Source organism: Panthera leo, chromosome C1, assembly GCF_018350215.1.
Source record: "Panthera leo isolate Ple1 chromosome C1, P.leo_Ple1_pat1.1, whole genome shotgun sequence".
NCBI classification, from domain to species: domain Eukaryota; kingdom Metazoa; phylum Chordata; class Mammalia; order Carnivora; family Felidae; genus Panthera; species Panthera leo.
Genome location: NC_056686.1, coordinates 18,146,085 through 18,171,799, shown reverse-complemented (window position 1 = coordinate 18,171,799; position 25,715 = coordinate 18,146,085). Strand labels below are relative to the sequence as shown.

Below are 25,715 nucleotides of genomic sequence, written 5' to 3'. Positions count from 1 at the left end.
CATCAGGCAACAGGAACAAAATTACCAAGTGATATTCCACACGTTGTAAAAACTAGAAATGACTACAATTCCAAGTGATGGAGAACGGCCAAGCCGATTGTGCTTCATAACAGAGGCACCAGGCATACAAATACTATTTGCAATTTGTGGAGATGTGTGGATGTGATGTTGTGATCTATAATAAATATATATTTTGGTTTTTGTCCATGGTTCCTGGCTCACAGCTCCCCAGACCCTTATAATTTCCCGATGAGAGCAATAGTGACATCTTTCGTTACAATGGTTGGCTTTTGCCCTCATTCCTGAAATCGCTTCAGAATAATAGGGGTGAAATGGGCGTCTTCCGTTATTCATAACAAGCCCCTTCCAACCACACGTGAGTTTATTTTAATGAAATTATTTTTGGAAGGTCTCTAGTTCACCCAAGGGTGGAAACTTGTTGCCAGAACCAGCCAAGTGATTACAGAGTTGGCATTTTATTGTCCTTCCCCATCCAAGGGGGGAAGAGGCCTGGAGGTTGAATCAATCACCAATGGCCAATGGTTTAATCAACCATGCCTGTGTAATGAAGCCTCCATTAACATTCAAAAGGATATGGGGCACGTGGGTGGCTCAGTCAGTTGGCCTCTGACTTCAGCTCAGGTCATGAAGGTTCATGGTTCGTGAGTTCGAGTCCCACATCAGGCTCTCTGCTGTTAGTCCAGGGCCCGCTTGGGATCTTCTGTCTCCCTCTTTCTTTGCCCCTCCCGCACACATGCTCTCTCTCTTTCAAAAATAAACAAACATCTAAAAATTAAAAAAGTAATAATCCAAAAGGATAGAGTTTGGAGAACTTCCAATTTGGTGAACACAAATGTGTCCCTGTTCCAGGAAGTGTCACACCCCACACTCCATGGGGACAGAAGCATCTGTGCTCAGGACCCTTCTAGACCTCACCCTATATATTTCTTCACCTGGCTGTTCATTTGTATCCTTTAATATCCTTTGTAATAAACAGGTAGTCTAGTAAGTAAACTGTTTGCTCGAGTTCTGTGTGCTGCTTTCGCAAATTAATTGAGCCCGAGGAGGGGACCATGGGAACCTCTGATTTATACCAGTTGGAAGCAGAGGTAACCATCTGGACCTATGATTCACAACTGAAGGTGGGGAGAAGGAAATAGTTTTGGGGGACTGGGTCCTTAACCTGGGGGATTTGATGCTAACTCCTGGTAGATAGTGTGAGAATCGAGTTACATTAGAGGACACCTAGTGGGTGTGGCAGAATTGCTTGATGTGGGGACCCCACCTCCCCCCAGCACACATACGGTGTCGGAAGTGTCGGAAGTAAAGCAATTTCTTGAGAGTAGAGGAGACACAAGAGTGTGTTTATCCATTAGAGTATAGAGGTAGAGAATGAAAATGGCACACACAAACTCTGACGATATAAAATATACGTCCATATGCTGATTAAGATGTGAAGGGAGGGGCATCTGGCTGGCTCAGTCAGTGGAGCATACAACTCTTGATCCTAGGGTCCTGAGTTCAAGCTCCACATGGGGTACAGAGTAGAGATTACTTAAAAAACAAACAAACACTTAAAGGGAATTTGGTGGGATATAAATGTGGCCATCTTCCATGTTCTTTTCCCTGTAAAGATGATAATGTCGATATAAAACAGTTTCATCAGTCAATGAAAATTGCTTACAAAATTACCCAACAAACCACCCCTGTTTCAGATGTACCATATGGATTCTTAGCTGCTTGGAGATTTAAAAATAACAAAAAAACCCTGCTCTTTCCACATGGAAAATACTCAAACGCTCCAACTCATCCTTTCTTTGTCAGCAGAGGGTATTTTGCCACAAACTAGCCTCCTGAGCACCTGAGATTTTTTTTATTTTTGTATTTTTTTTAAGTTTATTTTTTAAATAGGCTTTTTAAAACCTTTTTTTTAAGGTCTATCTATTTCTTTTGAGAGAGAGAGAGACGGAGAGACAGAGCTCGAGCCAGGGAGGGGCAGAGAGAGAGGGAGACACAGAATCTGAAGCAGGTTCCAGGCTCTGAGCTGTCAGCACAGAGCCCAACGTGGGGCTCGAACTCACAAACCGGGAGATCATGACCTGAACTGAAGCCATATGTTTAACTGACTGAGCCACCCAGGTGCCCCTAAAATTTATTTATTTATTTTGAGAGAGAGAGAGAGAGTGCATGCAAGTGTATGAGAGTGGAGGAGGGGCAGAGAGAGAGAGAGAGAGAGAGAGAGAGAGAGAGAGAATCCCAAGCAGGTTCTGCACTGTCAGCACAGAACCCAAACTGGGTCTCAATCCCATGAACCGTAAGATCGTGACCTGAGCTGAAACCAAGAGTGGGATACTTAACTGACTGAGCCACCCAGCTGCCCCTGAACACCCTGAACACCGAGACTTACCTCCCAGCCAAGACTGTGCAGCTCTCACTTCTCCCTTCAAAGCCTTAATCTGCTGTTTATGGTTTTTGAGATGGTTGCTGGGGAAACCAGACAAATGTCATGTAGGATTAGAATGCAATTTCAGGGGCAAGACAAAGCGCAGAGAATCATGAATTCAGACAAATCCAGATCCACACTAATTAGTTCAGTTCAAAAAAAAAAAAAAACAAAAAAAGAGGAAGCAAACATACCTAGACCAACTGGTTTTGAAATCAATTCCTTGTCTCGGAGTGCCTGTGTGGTTCAGCTGAGCGTCCAAATTCAGCTCAGGTCATGATCTCACGATTCATGGGTTCATGCCCTGCACTGGGCTCTCTGATATCAGCGTGGAGCCTGCTTCAGATCCTCTGCCCTCCTTTCTCTCTGCCCCTCCCCTGCTCACACACACACACACACACACACACACACACACACACACTCTCTCTCTCTCAAAAATAAACAAACATTTAAAAAAATCAATTTCTTGTCTCTCAATCAAGAGGTGGAGAGAGTAACAAAGTCCAAAAGACTCAGAAGTTGTAGTTCTTAATTAATTACCTACAGGGCATAGCATGATTTTCATGTGACTGTTTCCCCAGATAAATGTGGACCGTGTAGTACCCAGGGATGCAACTGTGAAACGGAATAAAGAGAACTTCCGATGAAATGGAGTCGGGAGGCCAGAAGGGACAGTTCTCACCTCCTACCAGAGGCCTCAGTTGCAGAACCAACAGGAAGAGACCTACTTTGCATTCCCAACAGGAAGAAGCCTGCACTTTACCACCCCAGCAGGAGGAAGATTTTCTCCTTGCCTGGCAACAGCCCAGCCAATGAGAGACTGTTCCAACTCGGCCAATGAAAAGCCACTACACTTTGAACTCCCAGTTTTCTCCAGTGGGCTTTGTGTTTATAACAGCCCCTCTTAACACCCTCTATAAATGAGGGTTCTTCTCCCTTCTCCCGACTTGCCTATGACTTTGCCATAGTTTATATGTCCTGAATTGCAATTCCTCTGCTCTTCCTGAATAAGCCTATTTTGCTGGTAAAATAACTGACAGTTTTATCTATAAGGTTAACAAGATCCAGTGGAGGTAGGCATCCCTTTCCATGAACTGTTGTCCTGCATTTGGGTTAATTCCCATTTTACCTCTGGGAGCATCGGGGTGATGGACAGTGAGGAAAGAAGAGAGTTATGGGGCCAAGCCAGGCGTCTGTAACCCCCAGCAAGCCACCTGATCTCCCTGGGCCTCTTTTTCATCTGTAAAATGGCAGGCTGGACTGTTTGGTCTCTGAGGGCTCTTCCGGATCCATGGTAAGTTTGATTATCTTAACAGCCGTTTTGTTTTGTTTAATGTTTATGTATTTTTGAGAGCAAGAGAGAGACAGAGTGTGAGCAGGGGAGGGGCAGACAGAGAGGGACACAGAATTGGAAGCAGGCTCCAGGCTCTGAGCTGTCAGCACAGAGCCTGACGCGGGGCTCGAACTCATGAGCCGAGAGATCATGACCTGAGCCGAAGTTGGATGCTTAACCCACTGAGCCACCCAGGCGCCCCTGTCTTGACTGCCTTTTTAGACAGCCGGCTCAGGTAATCACCAGGCAGTTTCCTCATTTTGATGCTATGTTTTTTAGGAAGCCCATGACTCAGTGCATTAGCACAAATCGCTTGCAGGTGATTACAAGGGAAAACTGTTCCCAGGATGAAAAAGAGAGGCTGTAAATGAAATTAAGCCTTTGGCCATCAGCAGAAGGTGCTCTCCCTCCCCTTGGCAAAGAGCCTGCACTTTTATCTTGAGGGTTCTGGGAGCTCTTTCTGGTGGCAGTTAACTCATCTTCAGCTTTCTCAACTGCCGAATTCCCCCTCCCCTGGTACCTCCAGGGTCCACTCGAATACCACAGTCACCCTGGGAAACCTGAACAAGTGTAGACAGAGCCATAAGAACACACAGAGACAAGATGCAGTTCAACAGCTACTCCGTGTACTTGCTGTGCGACCTCAGGCAGTCTTCTAACCTCTCTGGGCTTTAGTTTATTCTTCCATGGTTCATTTTTTTTTTTTTTTTTCAGTTCAATTTTTTTTTTTTATTATTTATTATTATTTTTAAATTTACATCCAAGTTAGCATATAGTGCGATCATGATTTCAGGAGTAGAATCCAGTGATTCATCCCCTACGGATAACACCCAGTGCTCCTCCCCACAAATGTCTTCCTCAATGCCCCTTGACCATTTAGCCCATCCCCCCACCCACAACCCTCCAGCCACCCTGTTTGTTCTCTATATTGAAGAGTCTCTTATGTTTTGCCCCCTCCCTGTTTTTATATTATTTTTGCTTCCCTTCCCTTACGTTCATCTCTTCTGTCTCTTCAATTCCACATGAGTGAAGTCATATGATATTTGTCTTTCTCTGACTACTCTTCTATGATTCATTAATTCATTCAACCAATATTTACCGAGTGCCTGCTATATGCCAGCAGCGAACAGAAGAGACAGTAATCCCTGCCCTGATGAAGGTTATGTTCTCATGTGGGGAAAGCAAAAATAAGCCAATGCCAGGCATGTTGGAGGGCGGTGAGTGCTCTGGGGAGAAATAAAGGGGGAAGGGAATAGTGCTATCTGCCCACTGCCCCCCCACAGATTGTGATGAGGACTGAATGAGTTCGTGTCAGTACAATTCCTTCATTGGACAGTAATGCGCTATGCGAATTTAAAGAGTAATTACAGGGGCACTGGGTGGCTCAGTCAGTTGAGCGTTTGACTTCAGCTCAGGTCATGATCTCACGGTCTGTGGGTTCGAGCCCCACATCAGGCTCTGTGCTGACAGCTCAGAGCCTGGGGCCTGCTTGGGATTCTGTCTCCTCCTCTCTGTCTGCCCCTCCCCCACTCATGCTTGTGTGTGTGTGTGTGTGTGTGTGTGTGTGTGTGTGCGCGCGCGCACGCGCGCGCTCTCTCTCTCTCACTCAAATAAATAAAGATTAAAAAAATTTTAAAAAGGGGTGCCTGGGTGGCTCAGTCAGTTAGGTGTCCAACTTCGGCTCAGGTCACAATCTCATAGTTTGTGAGTTCAAGCCCTGCATCAGGCTCTGTGCCGACAGCTCAGAGCCTGGAGCCTGCTTCGGATTCTGTGTCTCCCTCTCTCTCTGCCCCTCCCAGCTTATGCTCTGTCCCTCTCTCAAAAATAAATAAAAACATTTTTAAAAAATTTCAATGTATAGCCTTCCAGTCTTTTCTGTGTACAAATATGGGTTGTCTATTTTATAAAAATGAAATCCTATCCTACACATTTTATAATTTAAAGCTAGTTTCGTTGCACTTTTCATGTTTTTATTATTGGAATCCTAATCTCTTTAAAAATTTTCTTTAAAAGGTTTGCCATCCTGCAGAAGGGCCTGAGCTGTAAGCAAACAAGATTATCTTAAGTTACCCATAACCAGGACCAAAATACAAACGTCTTTTTTCCTGGATAAGAATGTCTTGTAAACATTGACACCCCACTGATTCTTTTCACCTTCAGTGTCAGCCTGACTCTGTCTGGGGGCATTTCCCACCTGGCTGACTCTCTGGAGTGACCAGGGAAAATACAGGGATTTATGGAATCGGGACAGGATGAAAGACAATCTCACCAATCTGAGTCTTGCTCCAGGGAAAGCAAGATATTTAATCATTGCGGGGTGCCTGGGGGGCGCAGTCGGTTAAGCATCCGACTTCAGCTCAGGTCATGATCTCACAGTCCGTGAGTTCGAGCCCCGCGTCAGGCTCTGTGCTGACAGCTCAGAGCTTGGAGCCTGCTTCAGATTCTGTGTCTCCCTCTCTCTGACCCTCCCCTGTTCATGCTCTGTCTCTCTCTGTCTCAAAAACAAATAAACTTAAAAAAAAAAAGATATTTAATCATTGCATATTTTCTGGTTGTATTTTGGCTATAAAAAAATGTAGTCAAGGAGTAAAAATACAAACCAGTCTAACTGAAAGAATTTTCACTGGAGGCTCACTCTTTAAAGCTGTGGTTCTCCTGGGGCGCCTGGGTGGTTCAGTCGGTTAAGCGTCTGACTCTTGGTTTCGGCTCAGGTCATGATCTCACGGTTTGTGAGTTTGAGCCCCACGTTGGGCCCTGTGCTGACAGCATGGAGCCTGCTTGGGATTCTCTCTCTCTCTCTCTGCCCCTCCCAACTTGTGCTCTCTCTCTCGCTCTCTCTCTCTCTCTCTGTCATTCATAAACAAACAAACAAACATTAAAAAAAAATGTGGTTTTCCTGTGACCAGTTTAGGACTGGACCTCCCTCACAGGTCAACTATTAAGAAAAAATGACACATGCAATGATTTCTCAATAAAACAAGGGAAAAAACATTAAAAAAAAAAAAGACACAAGAAGAGAGGAAACATTTAGCAAGCATGACTGGTCAGTGTCAAGATGCCCAAGCTTGGCCTGAGCCCCTGAGCACGGGCCTTTCACCATAATGGAGTGAATGAGCCCTGTGGGCTCTACAAATGCCACAGAAGCAGAGAAAACCATGCAGGCTGACATGGTTCCTTCTGCTCTGTGACTAATTCAGTTCTCCTTGTAGAGAGGGATAGAGAGGGGATAAGATGCTCACCCACACAATCCTCTAACGTGCCAATTCTGGGAGCAAGCCCCAATCACAATTCTGTGACCTTCAGCACCCTACATGACCGGATCATTTCCACCTAATCTTCTGGGTGCCTGATAAGTAAATCCCAGAACAAGAAGCAGCCAAGTCTTTGACACTGGGAACAGGTGGCACTGGGAAATCAGTGCCCAGGGGCTGCTTCTCATTTGCAAAGGAGAACAAATCTCTGTTCCAGACTTTCCAACAGTTGCTAGAAACTTCTAATGAATAATCTGGGAAAATGACCAAAGTTATCAAGGAAATGAGCAATAGAAGACGAGTAAATTTGGCCTCTAAAATACCTTTCATTCAAAGGATTCACTCAGGCAACTTCCGAGAAATCATTTTTGGTCTGATTACTTCCTTTGGGGCCAAGAGGCTTCGTAAAATCTCCTAGGACAGAAGATTGCAAAATTTTCCATTAAAGATCTTAATTATTCAAGCGAAATAAGTCAGTCAGAGAAAGACAGATATTACATGATTTCACTCATATGTGGAATTTGAAACCCTTAACAGATGAACATAGGGGAAGGAAAAAGAAGATAAAAGGAAAAAGAAGATAAAAGCAGAGAGGGAGGCAAACCATAAGAGACTCTTGAATACAGAGAATGAACTGAGGGTTGATTGGGGTGGGGGGTGTCGGGGTGGGTTAAATGGGTGACAAGCATTAAGGAGGGCACTTTTTGGAGGAGAACTGAGTGTCATACGTAAGAGATGAATCACTGGGTTCTACTCCTGAAGCCAAGACTACACTGTATGTTAACTAACTTGAGAATGAATGAATGAATGAATGAAAATTTTAAAAAGGTGGAAAAAAAAAGAAAACATGTAAATACTTTTTTAAAGTAAAAAAAAAACAAAAAACCTCAATTATTCAAAACACATTGAAGGAGGATAGCACCAGACCAAGAATTATCTTGATTACTTCTTTGAAGCAAAAGGAAATGGTGACTCTAGAGTCAAACCACATGCAACGCTTATTCATTTGGAACTCAGAAAACAGTGAATGATAGGTGTATTTTTTCCCACCACATGGGAGTAGAATCTAATAAGGAATCTACGTAACTTAGTTGGAGTAAGCATTTACATGTACACATCTAGCAACAGAATAGGTGGTACCTGATATTTTTCTGAAATATTTATCCTAAAAGGCATAGACATCTCCAATGAAAGCTGCACTTTACCTAAACAAATCACAGCAAAATAGTTTCTTCTAGAGCAATAATAGAAATAGCACACAAATTTAAACTAACCCTGATGTAGAATCAAAGGAGGAAAAAGAGAGGTATTAATAGTTTTTTAATGACTATGTAAAGGTTATATAAAGTCTAGTAATAAATCAGACTTCTTAGTTCACAGCACATCATCATCACTGATCCATATAAGATGCCTCTTATGTATTAGTATGTACGTATGTGGTTAACGTAGATCTTTTTATTTGTATATATTCTTGCACAGCACAGTACTATCTTCGTATTTTAATTTACGTGACTCAAGTGTTACACACATCTCACTGATGACTTTCGTCACGCGGTCTAGCATCCATGTAGCTGGGTAGATGGCTACTCTGTTGTATGCTTCTCCGTGGGGTCGATTTCCCAGAAGGGGACAGCAGCTTGCTTCCATAAATAATGGTGCAATAAACATTCTCATTGTGTCTCCTTCCGGACCCATCTGAGAATAATACCTTTGGGAATAATACCTTTGGGATATTCCCGGAGCAGAGCTGCTGAGTCAAAGATTTTGTTCTTATTGAAATGACTAAGTACTGCCACATCGTTCCTCAGAATAACTAAACCAGTCAACACTCCCACCTGTGTTACATTGGGTTTCCTGTATCCGCACCCTTTGGCTAGACTTGGCATTATTTACTTTCTACATTTTTGAAAATCCAGTAGGTATAAAGTGGCATCTTGTCGCTTTACTTTACACATATCTGATTACTGGGTTTGAGGGTCTCTTGCAGGCCCCCTTTACTTTTCTGTCAATTGCTGTTCATATCCTTTACCCCATTTTCCTACTGGGATGCTTTTCCTTTGGATTTGCCAAAGCACCTCATATATTTATTTATCCCGTATTTGGATTGCAAATATCTTCTCCCTATTATCTGTCGACACTGTCCATGGCATTCTTCACAGACTAAATCATTAGTTCTGATGTAATCAAATAATTTTAACCTTATAGCTTATGCTTTTAAAGTTTGATCAAGTCTTTCCCTTCCTCTAGGTCACAGTGGCATTCTCCTACAACCCATTCTATTAACTCCATAGTTTTACATTCTATATTCTGGTCTTTAAGCCATCTGGAGTCCATCTCTGTATGTAGTGTTTGACGGGGAACCAAGTTTTATTGACCTACCTATACTAAACCTTTTCCCCCAGCACCATCGACCAGGCAGTGTAGCCTTTCTCTGTTTATTTATGATGCCTCTCTATGGTATATTAAAATCTTCTGCAGGGGCGCCTGGGTGGCTCAGTCGGTTAAGTGTCCGACTTTGGCTCAGGTCATGATCTTATGGTTTGTGGGTTCGAGCCCCGCGTTGGGCTCTGTGCTGGTGGTGCGGAGCCTGCTTGGGATTTTCTCTCTCTCTCTCTCTGCCCCTCCACCACTTGCACTCTCTCTCAATATAAATAAATAAACTTAAAATTTTTTTACATTTTACGTAGACACTGGTCTGTGTCTATTCTTCTTTTAAAAATTTGACTTTTCTTGTATCAATCTCATGTGACTTTGTAGGTTGTCTGAATATTGTTAGGGCAACTCCTGCATCTTTTTTCTTTTTAAGGTTGTCGTAACTGTTTTTTTTTTTTATTCTTTTAGAATAAGTTTAATGAGTGTAGTGTAAAAAAATATATAGCTGGAATTTTGACAAAGATTCCATTGCATTTATAATTTGGAAAAAATTTGACATTCCTAAAATATGAAGTTATCCCACTTAAAAGCAGGTACTTAAATTATCAGGTCCTTATTAGAGTTCGAAAGTTTGTTTATGCTGATGTTTTGTTGCAATTATGAGTGTTATTGCTTATATATTGGTCATTGATGGTGTAAGGAAATGCTACTGGTTTTTCTAAGTTATTCTTGTATTCTCTGCTGAACTTTTGTAGATTCTAATAGTTTTATCAACTTGGTTTTCCCATTTATTCAATCAGGAAGGCCCTTCTGCTACCCCAACCTCATAACTGTCCTCCTTAGAGAAATTAATAAAGAAATTTTAATTCACAAAACTACCCTTTAATCAGACTCCATGTCAAAATTTTAGTAGAATGTTTCTCTAAATGTTCCCCGGACAGCAATGCAATGAAACACTTCTGGGCAAAAGGGCTCTGTCGCTAATTAGATTTGAGAAACACGGTATATCCTAGTTCAAATTAATTTGCACTCTCTCAAATTAAATTAAAATTAAAAAGTTCCTAGAAGCATGGCAATACAGAAACTAGTCAACTTTCCCAGGCATTTTGACCATAAGCTTTTCACAAATAACATAACTATCTAAATACTTAATCTACAACTAACTTATAGTTACACCTTCTATGTCTTAGAAGACTGGGAGATGTTTAGGAAGATTTGAGATGTTGCTCATGTGTATAAGAATTTTAATCCTTTCTCCTTCTAAATTAGAACCATATTGTGATGTGTTCAGAAAAGGCAGCGGGAATTTCTGCCCACTCCTGCTATCTAGTTTAACATGTGTCTTGGTGATAATTGGACTCTGACACATACACTGTTGAATTTCACTTTTAAGTCAGTGTATTTTTTTAAATAAAATTTTTTTTTTCTAGGGGTGCCTGGGTGGCTCAGTGGGTTAAGCGTCCGACTTCGGCTCAGGTCATGATCTCACAGTCCGTGAGTTTGAGCCCCGCGTCGGCTCTGTGCTGACAGCTCAGAGCCTGGTGCCTGCTTCGGATTCTGTGTCTCCCTTTCTCTCTGCCCTTCCCCTGCTCATGCTCTGTCTCAAAAATAAATTAAAAAATTTAAAAAAATTTTTGTTTTCTAAATGTTTTATTTTTGAGAGACAGAGAGAGACAGAGCGTGAGCAGGGGAGGGGCAGAGAGAAAGGGAGACACAGAATCCGAAGCAGGCTCCAGGCTCTGAGCTGTCAGCACAGAGCCTGATGTGGAGCTTGAACCCACAAGCCATGAGATCATGACCTGAGCTGAAGTTGGATGCTCACCGGACTGAGCCACCCAGGTGTCCCAAGTCAAGTCTATTTTCATGAGGTAAATTACTTAAACCTTTATTCTTCTATTTTCTATTCTGCATTAAAATAATCATTTTATCCTCAGGTTATCTGCAGTGGTTCTACAAGTTGTTGTTTCAGCCCAGGAATCCTTAGCTCAAGTGCAATCTCATGCTAACGCCATTCTGCACAAGGAATGCAGGTGGGTCTGAAGCAGGGTGCAAGGTCCCACTGACTTGGGAGCTTGGCTCCCCCTGGAGGCAGCCCTGAGGAACACAGCTTGAAAAAACATCTGTTTAAAGGAGAACCGTTGGGGACTAATCCGCTTTTAGTTTTACTGAAACAAAACACTTAACAATTTTAAGAGGCTTTGAATCCTAATTCTTCCAAAAAAAACCAAAAGATTTCAGTTTAACAGAGTAGTGGAGCATGGTCCACCTGGAACGGAGGCAGGAAACTATGGTTCTAGTCCCAGGTTGGCTACCATCCAGATGTATGAATTTGGCAATTCTTCTTGGGCATTTACTCATAAAGACGCATGCGTGGGGATGTGGCAGCCGCTGGACAGACTGGTGTTTGGGACTGTTCTGCTGAGCTCTCCCAGGGGCTAGATACCCTTCTGGTCCTCACTTCTCCCTCAGTCCCTTCAAAGGCAGCAGCTGTTCACCTTTGTTTGGTAATCAGTTTTACATTACACTTTATGTACGATTTCATTGGAACAAAGAATAGAGCTCTATGGCTGAAGAATTAAGTATATAGTGAAACAATCACTGCACTAGATAAGCTTTACAGTCATTTTTAGCTTCAGCATTTGGATTTGGAGGGTTTTTGGTTTTTAAACCAAGACAGAAAATAAGCCTTTACCTGGAATGAATCATTTTTAACTGAGGATAAACCCAGGTAAGAAAACTTTTCTTGGTAAAGAACTCAAACCATCGTGGTTATTTCCAGAGTCTGCAGTGAGTTAACACCTTTAACTCTGGCACGGCACAGTACTAACGTTCAACTGGAATCTACTAGTTAAAGTAGGTTCCACACCCGACATGGGGCTCAAACTTAACAACCCCGAGAGATCGAGAGTTGCCTGCTCTACCAACTGAGCCAGCCAGGTGTCCCAGTGTAAATGACAGTTATTAACAATAGTACAAGAACTCAATCCAACGGATGGATTAAAAAAAAAAAAAACTCATTTTATTTTTATTAGCTTTAAAAACAAAACTTGTTACAAGTAATCACAAGGATTCCAAAAAAATTACATTCTGCTTTTGTCACTTTGATAGGACAAGGAACGTTTACATGTCCTAAAAATACAGGATAGCCAAAGTTGACAAGTAATGAACTACTACGAATTACGGACTGTCACTTCAAGCACACTAAAATACGGAATACATGTATATAAATTACTGACCAGTTTTCGGAAGTACAATGAATATTCACTATAATTTATAGTACCAGAAAAGTAACGTGCCCATGAAGATAACACAAGATCACAAACATGTTCAGATAAAATGGCAATCCAACTCCTGGGTTCGATGAAGATACAGTTGGAGGACATGTGCGCTGGCAGCAGAAACGTGGATCCCTCCTGTCTGGGGCCCCCACCTCGGGGTGACAAGCCGTGGGAAGAGGAAAGCGCAGCCACAGGAGTAGCCACCTTTCTCTCTCCGCAGTCCCCAGTCTGGGGTAGGCAGCCTGGGCACTAAATAGGAAGCAATACAGGAAAGCGCGTATTATCTGCATAGAGATCTTCCGTTATGACAGAATGAACATTCAGTCGAAGCGGTGCAGGAAACTCCAAGGGTCTGCGGCCCATAATTGATTTTGCTTCAAAAGGAAACACAGTTTACGAGGGAGACCACGTGTCTAATGTAGTAAAAGGTCTTTACACTTCTGTTTAAATGGATGGAGACACTTGGACTCAGCTCAATGTTCGTTTTTCTTAAGCTTGGCTGGAAACTTCTATTTTGAACGTGACCGTTTTTATGATCTTTTTGGTCGGTAAAACCTAGCAGTTGTGGCAACTTCCTGTTGCTTTGTGGCTTGTGTATTTGGTAATAAAAACAACACTCTTCAAGGTATTGGCATTTCCCCGATTCATGGTTAAACACAACGATGGCGTTCCAATGAAAATGATCTGGCTGGCCCGGACCCCAAGGGGAGTTCATAAAGCAAACGCGTACTTGTCATATTGTCGAACAAGGTTCATAAACCTTTTTCTTCAAATGTATTTAATTTGTTAAAAAGTGAGCTTCTATTACAATGGACTTACCTTCCATCTGGGAGGAATGAATCCCCTCACCTTTTGTTCCTTTATATTGTCACACGGATAAAGTAATTTGTTTCCTTTCATACAGGACAATGCAGATGCAGGTGGAAAACAGGAGCACAGTGGGGGGGGGGGGGGGGGGGGAGGAAGGTTGACCACGTTCACCTGGGTGACAGGTATTAAAAGTACACATCTTCAGAGAAAAGGCAGATACCAGCAGACAGGGGACTCTGATGCACCAAAGAAAATCATACATTTTCCACTGCTTAATTATGTTTGAGATCTTCCCTTTTAAAAAGAAAGCTATGGTCTGTAAAAGAGTCTATCTCGAAACATGAAGCACAGGTCAGTCTTCAACCTTTTACAAGCACTGGGTAATGGTGTCATATTCCACTGCAAACTGCTTCCAAATCTGACGAGATGTCACGCTGCTTCCTGAGAGTCACATCTCAAGTATGACCGTTTATATTTTAATCTCGTTACGACTAAAATCTAGGAGAGCCCACACAAAATGTCAACATAATTGCTGGCTACCAAAATGCCATTATTTAATGGGATTCCAATCCCAACAGCACGATGACAACAGAAACACAAACACGGAACATAACCTCACTCATGAAATTATTAAGTCACTACCTTCATCTGATGTTTCTTGTTCACTGTATCCCTTCAGGGGGAGATAGAATTCTTTTCCCTTTTTTTTGTCTGTTTGTTTTCTTATGACAGAGATTCACTGCTTCTGAGGGCCTCTAAAGAGGCCTCCGCAAGAAAAAAGTAGAAAAGGCCCAAACACGGGAGCCGGGAATGCAAGCTAGTCCCTGCGAGCTTTGAAACAAGTCGCATCACCTCAGTTTTCTCGTCTGTGTCACAGGAGGAGTAGAGTACGTCATTTTCCAAAGCCTCCTTCAGCACAGTGGCTCAGGTTCTGAGAGAATCTAGTCTTCACTTTCGATCACAACAGTTTTTGAGACGAAATCGCTGGGAGTGGGAAACAAAATGACCATTTTCTAAAAGAGCGACAGTGCTGTTCCTGTCCCATCTCCCGGCAGCTCTGATTCAAACACACCATGTTCTATCTGAACCATTTTGTTGAGCTTAAAAGTTCCTGGTAGCGTTTACTGGGCTCTCAGTTATGTGGACAGGTTTAGTGTATAAAGTCTCAAGACGCAGACAGTAAGAAGATCAGTCTGCTCTCCTGCTCTCTGCTCCCGAGGGCAAGGGAACTGTTCACACCCTTTCTGCCTCTTAGAACCTTCAACTAGTCGATCCTCACACCAGCACACTTCTTAAATGGGCTGATTTCTGGTTTTATCAGGTGGGTATGCTGCACGAACCTAGAACGGAAGAGCCATCGCACTGCAGGTTCTGTTGACTATTCTCATTAAGTGCTATGATTTTCTTATCCCTCACAGACTGTTTTTTTCCTAACACAAAGCATCATTTTCTTTCCTCACAATGCTCTAAGTAATTTGATTCCCGAGAAGAAGTTATGATTTCCAAAGGGCACATAGCTACTCTACTATCAGTTCAATCTAAGTAGTAACTCAACTTCAGAGAAGAAAAATGTAGCTAAACGTATTAAAAGGAACTTAAAAAAAGAACACGAGCCTCATCTCTTATAAGGTGGTTACATGAGCTGGATATAAAAATGGCCAAAAAAAGGACAGAGCCCATCATACTTGTTGAGAAACTGGTTAATTTCACAATAGTTAAAAGTTTATGGGCATTTAGGAGTTTTTCTTTTAGCATTCACCTTATGGAACTACATTAGAGGCAATGAAAATATTAATGTTTTCCATTCAGAAAAGTTTAATATATATGACGTATTTTATATTTAATATATATTTATTTTGATTTAAGTTTTTCAATGTATTCAATACTCTCAAAAAAATAAGAACAGAGAAAAAGAAAATATTCAGGTAATTTGCACTGCCTGACTTTAAAACCAGGTTATGTAAGTTAGGGATAGACTATTCTTTAATTGGAAGGAAGACCATGAAAGCCACGCCAAATAATAAAACATCATGGATTCTGATTACTTAGAAAATTATAGCTAATAAACATTACCTAAAAGGAAAAATTTTAATTCCCACCTGTTGAAAATACACACATTTCCTGACGGGGTCCAATCTGCAATGATTAGTGTAGCCAGGTAAGATTGAAAACTGGCAAAATGGGAAATTTAGAATGCAAAGCAAATGTATCAAGGGACTGTCAGTTAAACTGCCAAACAATTATCTGAATTTAATAAACTGCTTATGAGATCTCAAATTTCAACTGAATTTATACTGAAGCTTAGTAGCAGCGAACATCTATAAAGAGGAGAGTGTATCATCTTAGAGAATTTGAGGGCAAGGAAAATATAGAAAACTTTTTTTTTTTGGCAATACAGTTTAAGTCCTCAGAGATAAATCTCTCCATAATAAGAACCTCTAACCCACAAAAACATGCTACCAAAAATGTACGGACATCCTGGCATGAATTTGTGTTCTTCTCTCCATGTGGGCACAGCCTCCTTGGTTTATTGGTCCAAACTCCCATGTGCGGCCCTTCACACACATGCCAGGGGGCTCCAGACATCTGACACATGGAGGAAACAGCACAGTGAACAGAGCTCAGCAGAGCCACCTGACCAAAGCCAGGTTTTCTTAGTTATGAGACTTTTCTATAAAAGGATTACAAAGTCTGAACAGACCACAGAAAGTTAAAAAGATGCTTGCTTCTGCTTTAGGGGCTTCCACTATCCACTCCTGAAACACAAGTAAGAAACGATTCTGTTTTAGGGAAAAATGCCAAGTGTAAGCCAGAGTATAAAAGACCGCACCAGGAACAGAAGTCTGACTATCTGAATGATCTCAATTTCCCCCATCTTTCCCTAACTCAGCGGAAAAGAATACGTGTGTCTTTTCTTCCAAAGGAAACTGGAAAATGTTTAAATAGGCCATTAAACATTGGTCTTTGGAAAACCTTATCGGTACCTTTTCTAATTTAAAGTCAATGAAGGGGCACCTGGGTGGCTCAGTCGGTTGAGCGTCCGACTTTGGCTCAGGTCATGATCTCACGGTCCGTGAATTCGAGCCCCGCGTCGGGCTCTGCGCTGACAGCTCAGAGCCTGGAGCCTGCTTCGGATTCTGTGTCTCCCTCTCTCTCTGCCCCTCCCCACTCATGCTCTGTCTCTCTGTCAAAAATAAACATTAAGAAAAAAACTTTAAAGTCAATGAATGACACACACAATGTTTACCATTGAAAAACTCAACAGGTGGCTAAAGACAGTTGGGTATGCTACAGGCTAGCACATGGTCCCACATGGCAGATCGCATGAGCCACCTGAGGTCCTCGTCAGTCAAACTCTCTGGTGGTATGTCCTACTTCCAAAGTAGCAGTTCTTTCTCTGGGAGGGACGGTGCATTGGGAACAGTGGTCTGTGCGTCACCGTCCTCTTGAAGTTTAACAGTAACAGGGAAGACACTAACACCCACACGGATTTGTACTATGTGATCCCCATAGTCAAAGTGAATTTGGCATTTCCTCCCCAAAGCTAAAGAAAAAACTACTTGAGAAAAATGATTCTCTATCAATCACTTTACATTTCAGATTTCTTTCCGTGCAAAAAATTTCACGTATATGGAGGAACAATTGACCTTTGATCAACAGAGTAGCTGGAAGCTATTATACCATTACAAAAGTACCCACAGCAGATTATTGAAATTGTAAGACTATTTTTAAATTCATAAAAATGGTACTGAGCTCGGTGACTACCGCTTTAGTTTTTTGGTACCCCATGCGAAATGGAATCAGGGAAGTTACCATTGCTGGAGGGAGCCAGAAATCAGCCAAATTTCCTAATTTGCTACCGCTTAAAAAATGGTCAAGAGTTGTGACGCGTTGGGGGCCAATCCTTTCATTTCGTGTGCTGTTCGGAAGATCTGTTAAAATTGCGACCAGGTAAAATCCGCCACGACTTGATAGGGCTATGTCTGCAGCACAGGCGTGGTGGCAAAACACACCGCGCCCCATTCACTCCCAGCCTCCCCCACACACAGGATCAGCGCCAATGACCGGCAACGCTGCAGAGGGGCACGGGGCTCCGGTGCTGAGCCCACAAGGGCACCTGCCTGGCACCACAACCAGCGGCCTCACAGCGCCCCATCGAAGGTCTGGGGCTCACCCAGTGCTGCGGCTGGAGGTTCGGGGCGCCTCGTCTGGGTAATTTTCTGTTTGGGGTTTTTTGTTTCTTCTGCCTCTTCAGTTTCACTGTCACAGACATGAACCACCACGCTGGGTGTCGACTCAGTTCCTGCATGGAGCTCGTATTTCTCTCCTGTGGAGGTAAACGGCAAGAACAGGTGTCTGTGTCTTAAAACTTCTTGTTCCACTCAGTTTTGGCACGAGAGATAGGATACTTGAAGGTTCTTAGACAGTTTTGCCCTTTTTTTTTTTTTTAATTTTTTTTTTAACGTTTATTTATTTTTGGGACAGAGAGAGACAGAGCATGAACGGGGGAGGGGCAGAGAGAGAGGGAGACACAGAACTGGAAGCAGGCTCCAGGCTCTGAGCCATCAGCCCAGAGCCCGACGCGGGGCTCGAACTCACGGACCGTGAGATCGTGACCCTGAGCTGAAGTCGGACGCTTAACCGACTGAGCCACCCAGGCACCCCCAGTTTTGCCCTTTTAAGAAATTAGCTGGTGAGGGGTACTGAGGTCTTGGTAGTTAAAATGGAAATGCTAATTACTGTTGTATGAACAGTATGAGTGAACTGCTTAACTTTAGGATGATTTTGGTTTTCTTGCAGGAGAGACTTGTAAGGTGCCAGGCAGCATCAGCAAGCCCTTTATTATTTTTTTTAATTTTTAAATGTTTATTTATGTTTTTTGAGAGAGAGAGAGAGCGAGCGAGCGAGCATGAGCAGGGGAGGGGCAGAGAGAGAGGGAGAGACAGAATCCGAAGCAAGCTCCAGGCTCTGAGCTGTCAGCACGGAGCCTGACGTGGGGCTCAAACTCCTAAGCTGTGAGATCATGACCTGAGTTGAAGTCGGACACTTAACCCACCGAGCCACCCAGATGCCCCAAGCAAGCCCTTTATTATAGGACCTCATACATCTAAGATATAGCCTATAATGTCTAAAAACAACAGTAAGCCACCTCCCTAAAAAGCCTGTTTCCCTCTATAAGAGGCATAATATTATTGTAGGTGGACAACCAGCAATGGCATTGATTTCTTATATTATTTTAAAGAGATGAGAGAAATCAAAGAAAAAGAAATGAAAATAAGTAGAAGAATTTAGAAGGAATGGTTTGGTATTGCCACCAATTCCTTGAAGTAAGTCTTCAGTGTAGACAAGGTAACCAACATTCACTAACGGCCTGTTATTACTAGTAGAATCTGCAGCAGTTAAAACTGTGGTTACATTTATTGAGTATTATGTATATAACATTTAATCCTTATACTGAGTCCACACTGAATGGGAGCTATTACGACCACTACTTTAGATGAGAAAACAGGTTCAGAAATTGGAGCTAAGTAACTTGCTGAAGATCACAGTTCGCAGGGCAACCGGCATGTGACTTTTGGTCTCGGGGTTGTGAGTTCAAGCTTCACATTGGGTGTAGAGATTATTTAAAAAATAAAATCTTAAAGGGGCAGCTGGGTGGCTCAGTCGGTTAAGCGTCTGCCTTTGGCTCAGGTCATGATCTCACAGTTCCTGAGTTCAAGCTCCATATCTGGCTCTCTGCTGTCAGCACAGAGCCCACTTCAGATCTTCTGTCCCCCTCTCTCCCTCTCAAAAATCAACAAACATTTTTCTAAAATCTTAAAAAAAAAATCACAAAGTTAGCAAACACTAGAGTTTGAACCCGGGTTTATTTGACTTTATCCTCCACTCTGATCGTGTTGCTACCAGTTGGCTAGAACACAAATCGCTGAATATGGCCTTTAACACAAAAGTTTCTCAGGTTTCTCATGCCTGCGGGGCTCAGTTAGTTGAGCATCAGACTCTTGATTTTGGCTCAGGTCATGATCCCAGGGTCATGGGATCCAGACCCACATCGGGCTCTGGGCTGAGTGTGGAACCTGCCTGAGATATTCCCTCTCTCTCTCCCTTCCCACCCCTCTGCTCCTCCCCCTCTGCTCTCTCTCAAAAACAAAAAAGTTTCTTGGGGGGGGAAAAAAAAAAAAAGGAAAGATGAAAGTTTGTTACCTGGTCCCAGTTTGGAAACTGCACAGAGTAAGTCATAATTTATAACAGGTGTCGCGTCTTCCCCCTGCTTCCACCCCACCGGAGGCGACGCGGGAGGGGAGATGAGGAACTGTTTGACTGGCTGGGGTGGCAGTAAATACGACTTGTCCCGTGTTTCACTGGACATCTGTACCTGTGGGGAAGGACGGAGGTTCTCAAGACCAGGTTGCCATGGGGCTGTTTCTTCCTTTTCCTCTTCAGGCTGTGACACCTCTTCGCAGACCACGAAAGCCAAGCCCCCCTCCACAGCCCGCACCCCCCAGAGGCGGCCGGTCCGTTTAGTTTACCCCGGGGCACACACGGTGCACAGCACAGAGCCCATGCACACCGGGTGTTCGACAGCTGCCTGGAAGAAGCAACTGACAAACAGATGAAGGAACAATGAATGGTAGGAGACCTACATGCCGATTGTAGAAGAGATTAGGTCACATCGGCTGCGTCTCAAGCAGCTCCACTGAAATATCCTGACAACTGTCATCTAGGTTTTCTGCTTTTTTAAAGTTTATTTATTATTTTCGAGAGAGAGAGAGAGAGAGAGAGCAGGAGGGGGGTAGAGAGGAAGAGAGAGAGAATCCCAAGCAGGCTCTACATTGTCAGCGTGGCACCTGAAGCGGGACTCAAACTCATGAACCCAGAGATAATGACCTGGACTGAAATCAAGACTCGGACGCTTAACCGACTGAGCCACTCAGGTACTTCCCCCTCCCCTTTTTTTTTTAATTTGAAAGTTAAGACCAAGGGGGAAAAGCATCAGTTGAAAGTAAAACAGCCCACTTAATACATGAATAGAGGTCAAAAGCCTTTATGTCATCAATTCTTCTGAGGAGAAATTAGTTTCAGAGAATTCCACCAATAGGGATTAGAACAGTAAGCACTTCCGGTTCTTGGTAACCCACAGGCTCCCAGAAACAGCCTTTTTTGCACGGTCCTCGCTACCCCCCTGGTCATCCCTAGGCTGGCAGCCATTTTCAGTGAGGGGGTCTCGTATGAATCACACAACATAGAAACGGTTTCAGAGACGATTTTCTCAATTCTCCCAAGGATGTCACATCACAAGTGCACGGGAGAAAAGTTAATTCACTGATCTTAAGGTGTCAGGGCTTCACCAGTTGAGAAATGGTGCCCAGAAAAATGAATTCCTTTGACTATCAGTATAAGCAAAACAGAGTTAGGAGGGAAAATATGCTTAATAAATATTTTTATATCTGTAAAATAAAGGAAAAATACTTTTACATTACTTGCTGCTTGGGATTCAAAGACCTCTGATGCAATAAGCAAGAAAATGGAGAACTGACGGTACTTTGGGAGGAAAGGAGGTTGAGAGAACAGTGCCCTCCCTGTCCACCTGTACCTGTGCAAAATACAGCTTCAGCTTCTTCCCGTTGAAGTCTGTTTCGTTGAGTTCTATTCGCGCTCTTGCTGCTGCTTCTGGTTTGCTGAAATTTATTCTGACTCTTCTAAAGCTTTTGAACAACTGAAATGTCACTTGGTCATCGTAGACAGTGAAAAGTGCTTCAAATCTCTCCTAAAAATCGGGGAGCAGCAGGGCAGGGGAAATGGGGAGGGGGGAGAAGAAGGAAAACCTTTAGCAAAAGGAAATTTAATTAAACGTAAGTAATGGGATGGAACTCATGATTTACCGTTTTTCCAAAAACGTGTACTTTTATTGCAGGTGTACATAGGTATCCCATTGTCATGGGCTAAATTCGGTAATTTGCACCTATTTTAAAAGTAATTAACTTTATGAAATATTGTATAGGTTCGAATTATAAAATAAACAAATGTCAAGTATAAACAAAGATCTAAATACACGCAATCACAGAACAAGAACACTGTACTGGTTTGAAGTCCCCACTGAGCCAGACTGGCTTTTTCCAGCTCATCTGTTTCCTCCTTCAAAGTAACCATTTCTGGGTTTTGTGCTTATTATTCCCATGCTTTTCTTGATAGTTTTACATTTATTTGTGTCCTGAAAGACATAACCACATTGCATGTACACTTCTGTGACTTTTTGTGAGCTTTTCCCCTTACATTCTGTTCCTAAGAGTCTTCCTTGTAGCTTTAAGTCGTTTTTTTTCCTGCTGCTACGGAGTATTCCACCCAAGAGCCACACGGTGATTTATCCAATGCTGGTGGAATCTGGACTGCCCCATATTGTCTGCTACAGTGGTGCCATGAACATTCTTGCACACATCTCTTGGTACCTAAATGCAGGAGTTTCCCTGGCGGACCCACCTATAAGTGGAATTCGTGGGCCTTACACTTGGCCCATCTTTAACTTCAGCAGATACCGCCAAATAGTTTCCCAAAGTGTTTGTACCAGTTTACTCTCTAAGAGCAGACATGTGCTATGGTTATGTCTTTGTCAACACATCTTTGCAGGCATCTTTGCTTAATACGGACTTTTTATTAATGGGAGGTGGGGGCTTGCAAATGGGCTCTGATGTTGGCTATCATTCACATTTCTCTGAAGATTGTGGTTGAGCCTCTTTTCCTGTTTATTGGTTATTTGGGACTCCTGTTAATGTCGCATGCCTGTTTATATCTTTTGCCCATTTTTCTCCTGGGTTGTCTTTTTTTATTGAGTCATGGAAATTCCACAGAAATACTAATTCTTTGTCAATTAAATGGGCCATAAATGTTTTTCCCAGCTCTTTTTAGTGTGTGTGTGTGTGTGTGTGTGTGTGTGTGTGAGAGAAACAGAAGTTTTAGATCTGCACATTACTGAATTTATCAGTTTCTTCCTTCTGTGCTTTCTGTGTCTTAAGAAATCCTTCTAGGGGCGCCTAGGTGGCTCAGTCAGTTGAGTGTCCAGCTTTTGACTTCAGCTCAGGTCATGATCTCAGTTCGTGGGTTTGAGCCCTACATCAGGCTCTGTGCTACAAGCACAGAACCTGCTTGGAATTCTCTCTCCCTCTCTCTCTTTGCCCCTCCCCTGCTTATGCTCTCCCTCTCTCTCAAAAGAAAGAAAGAAAGAAAGAAAGAAAGAAAGAAAGAAAGAAAGAAAGAAAGAAAGAAAGAGAAATCCTTCTATATTCAGATTGATGTTCTCCTAGATCATTTCTCAAAGTATTATGGTTTTACCTTTGAAATTTAAGTCTTTTCTCAGCACAAATGACTTTTATGTATGAGGTGCCCCACCCCACCAGCAATGACTATCATTTTTCTATCACTCTAGATTAGATTGTATTTTCTAGAGTTTTATATAAATGTACTTTTTTAGGGGAAGGGTACTTCCCAGTTGTACCTGGAATGGCAGAGTTCCCTGAGATCTAGCGTCAGGGGCACATTTTATATAAATGTACCTTTTAAGTTTATTGGGGGGGGGGCAGGCAGTGGGGGAAGGGCAGAGAGCAAGGAGGACAGAAGATCCCAAGCAGGCTCTGCTGACAGCAGAGAGCCCAACCTGGGGCTTGAACTCATGAACTATGAGATCACAACCTGAGGCAAAGTCGGAAGCTCAATCGACTGAGCCACCCAGGCGCCCCTGTGAATGTACCTTTTTGATGTCATTAGCTTTTAATTGGACGAATTAGTCCACTGTTGTGATTACTGTTATTTTTGGATGTCCTCCATCTTATTTTATCTACTTTCCTCATATTTTCTATGTTCATATTCTCTCCTCTTTGGCTTTCTTTTCAATTTTTTTTTTTCATTTTCTATTTACCCCCCTGGATAGAATTTCTATGAATGATGCTAGTAATGTGCATTTAGCATCTTCTTTAAAGACACATAATATCCTACAGCCATAGTCCCTCTTTTACAAAAGCAAAACAACAAAATCTTTTTCTCAAGGTTCATTTGGGAATATGTAATTCTACAAAATTAGCATTGTTTGGTAAAAAAATAACTATATATATATATCTATCCTAAACATCTGAGACGAAATAGAGCAATAAAGAGCGAGTTATTCTATAAGGCTGAGAAAAAAAAAATGGTTCTACTCCCATTTGTTAATAAATGGCAATAATGAAAAAAACCCAACTTCAATTACTGGGACAGCAACATTAACTTTACTTTTATGCAATTTAATAAGTGAAATGTAACAAAACAGACCTAAGAAAATTCTCAATACTTTAAGAAATATTCCTTAGGCTTGCCAAAGATAACATAATAAAGGAACCTGAAAAATACCTTTGTTTTTGGTTTATGTGCAGAACCTTCAATTAGTTGTTGATACTGAATTAAAAATCATTTGTTAACTTCTCTCAGTTTGAATATTTTCCTACCACTTTGCAATATTTTCCCAATGTGAAAATGTGAAATGATTTGTGATCAAATATTTATTCTTCTAATGTTCAAATATCCCTTGTGATTTAGAAAACATAATTTACTTAAAAATTACATTATTTTTGCTCATTCATCTAAAAAATACAGATATTAAGGGGCACCTGGGTGGCTCAGTTGGTTGAGCATCTGACTTCGGCTCAGGTCATGATCTCACAGTTTGTGAGCTTGAGCCCCCAGTCAGGCTCTGTGCTGACAGCTCAGAGCCTGGAGCCTGCTCCGGATTCTGTGTGTGTGTGTGTGTGTGTGTGTGTGTGTGTGTGTGTGTCTCTCTCTCTCTGCACCTCTTTCTCTCTCTCAAAAATAAATAAACTTAAAAAAAATTAAAGGGGTGCCTGGGTGGCTCAATTGGTTAAGTGACCCACTCTGGGTTTTGGCTCAGGTCATGATCTCGCAGTTTCATGGGTTCAAGCCCTACATCGGGCTCTGCGCTGGCAGTGCAGAGCCTGCTTGGGATTCTCTGTTCCCCCCCTCTATCCCTTCCCCACTTGCAATGTCTCTCTTTCAAAATAAATAAACTTTAAAAACCTACATATATTAAGCAACCAATTGTATGTCAGACCTTACACTGAGTGCTAGATTTCCAATGTACCACAGGCTGCTCCAAAGGGAGGTGAACTTTAAGACTGACTCTATTCTTATTTACTATATTATTCCTACATATTAAAGTAATATGGGCAACTAAATTATTAGAGATATAGTTAGGATTTTTAAACAGCACATCGGTCTTAAAAATAAATATGAACATGCAAGTATATGAAATACTAATAATTATAAACACTTCCAGGCATGTTTGATAGTTTCCTCAGTATCCATTTTATTTATTTATTTTTAATGTTTTTATTTATTTTTGAGACAGAGAGACAGAGCATGAACAGGGGAGGGGCAGAGAGAGAGGGAGACACAGAATCGGAAGCAGGCTCCGGGCTCTGAGCTGTCAGCACAGAGCCCGACGCGGGGCTCGAACTCACACACTGTGAGGTCATGACCTGAGCTGAAGTCGGATGCCCAACTGACTGAGCGCCCCCCTCAGCATCCATTTTAAAGATGGTTGGCTTTGTCACTTTTTTAAAAAATTAGAATTGAGATTTTGTGAAATTACATTCTATTTAATTCTTGGCAGATGCTCACATTTTGAATTCTAAGCAAGTATTAAAATTCCCACGTGAGACAGTTAAGAAATATCAACACTGAAGGCAGTGGAAATGAAAAGCAAGGAAGAATTAAGCATGATTTATAAAATATTAGTATTTTGTAATTCTATACATTGAACAGTTTCCCTTGCCAAGGGTAAGAGGACCATATATTTATTCCTAATTCCCACAACAATGAATTTTTTGTAGTTATAGTAACACTATCTTGCAAACAAAACAGCTACTCCCTGATCACATCCTCCTGTTTCCTTTCAAAACATTTTTTCACTCCAGAAACATACTGTAACTGAATATAACAGGAAGGTAGCAGTGGGTTCTATGGATCTCTCCTATTTTCAAAGATCTGCGAATGGATTCAGAATTATACAAAAACAAAGCCAAGCAAGAGCTGATCAGTATGCTTTTTCTAAGTTTTGTTAGTTCTTTCTCTTTCCCTCTCATTTTCATTAAGAATACAGTTTGAGAAATGTGTGATTTCCGGGCACCTGGGTGGCTCAGCCAGTTGGGCGTCTGACTTAGGTTCAGGTCACGATCTTGCGGTTT

The 25,715-nt window shown here is 42.2% G+C and overlaps 1 protein-coding gene across 6 annotated transcripts in view; it reads right to left on the bottom strand.

The window, feature by feature from the left end:
- Positions 1-1,301: 1,301 nt before the first annotated feature.
- The window catches only part of RCAN3 (RCAN family member 3), a 50,732-nt gene continuing 26,318 nt past the window's right edge, over positions 1,302-25,715 (bottom strand). Inside the window, exons 2-7 of one of the 6 annotated variants that reach the window (XR_006205691.1) lie at positions 21,083-21,256; positions 19,693-19,864; positions 17,663-17,815; positions 7,351-7,441; positions 2,408-2,484; positions 1,302-1,626 (exon numbers count right to left, since the gene is read on the bottom strand). Coding sequence is in view for 3 of the 6 variants with exons in the window: in XM_042950055.1 (XP_042805989.1) it covers positions 17,631-17,815; positions 19,693-19,864; positions 21,083-21,256 (531 nt within the window). In the remaining 3 variants the exon portion in view is untranslated. Of the gene's footprint in view, positions 1,627-2,407; positions 2,485-7,350; positions 7,442-11,320; positions 14,473-15,327; positions 16,245-16,637; positions 17,816-19,692; positions 19,865-21,082; positions 21,257-25,715 lie in introns of those variants that run through there. The other 5 variants (XR_006205689.1, XR_006205690.1, XM_042950056.1 and 2 more) reach the window with 5 other exon arrangements.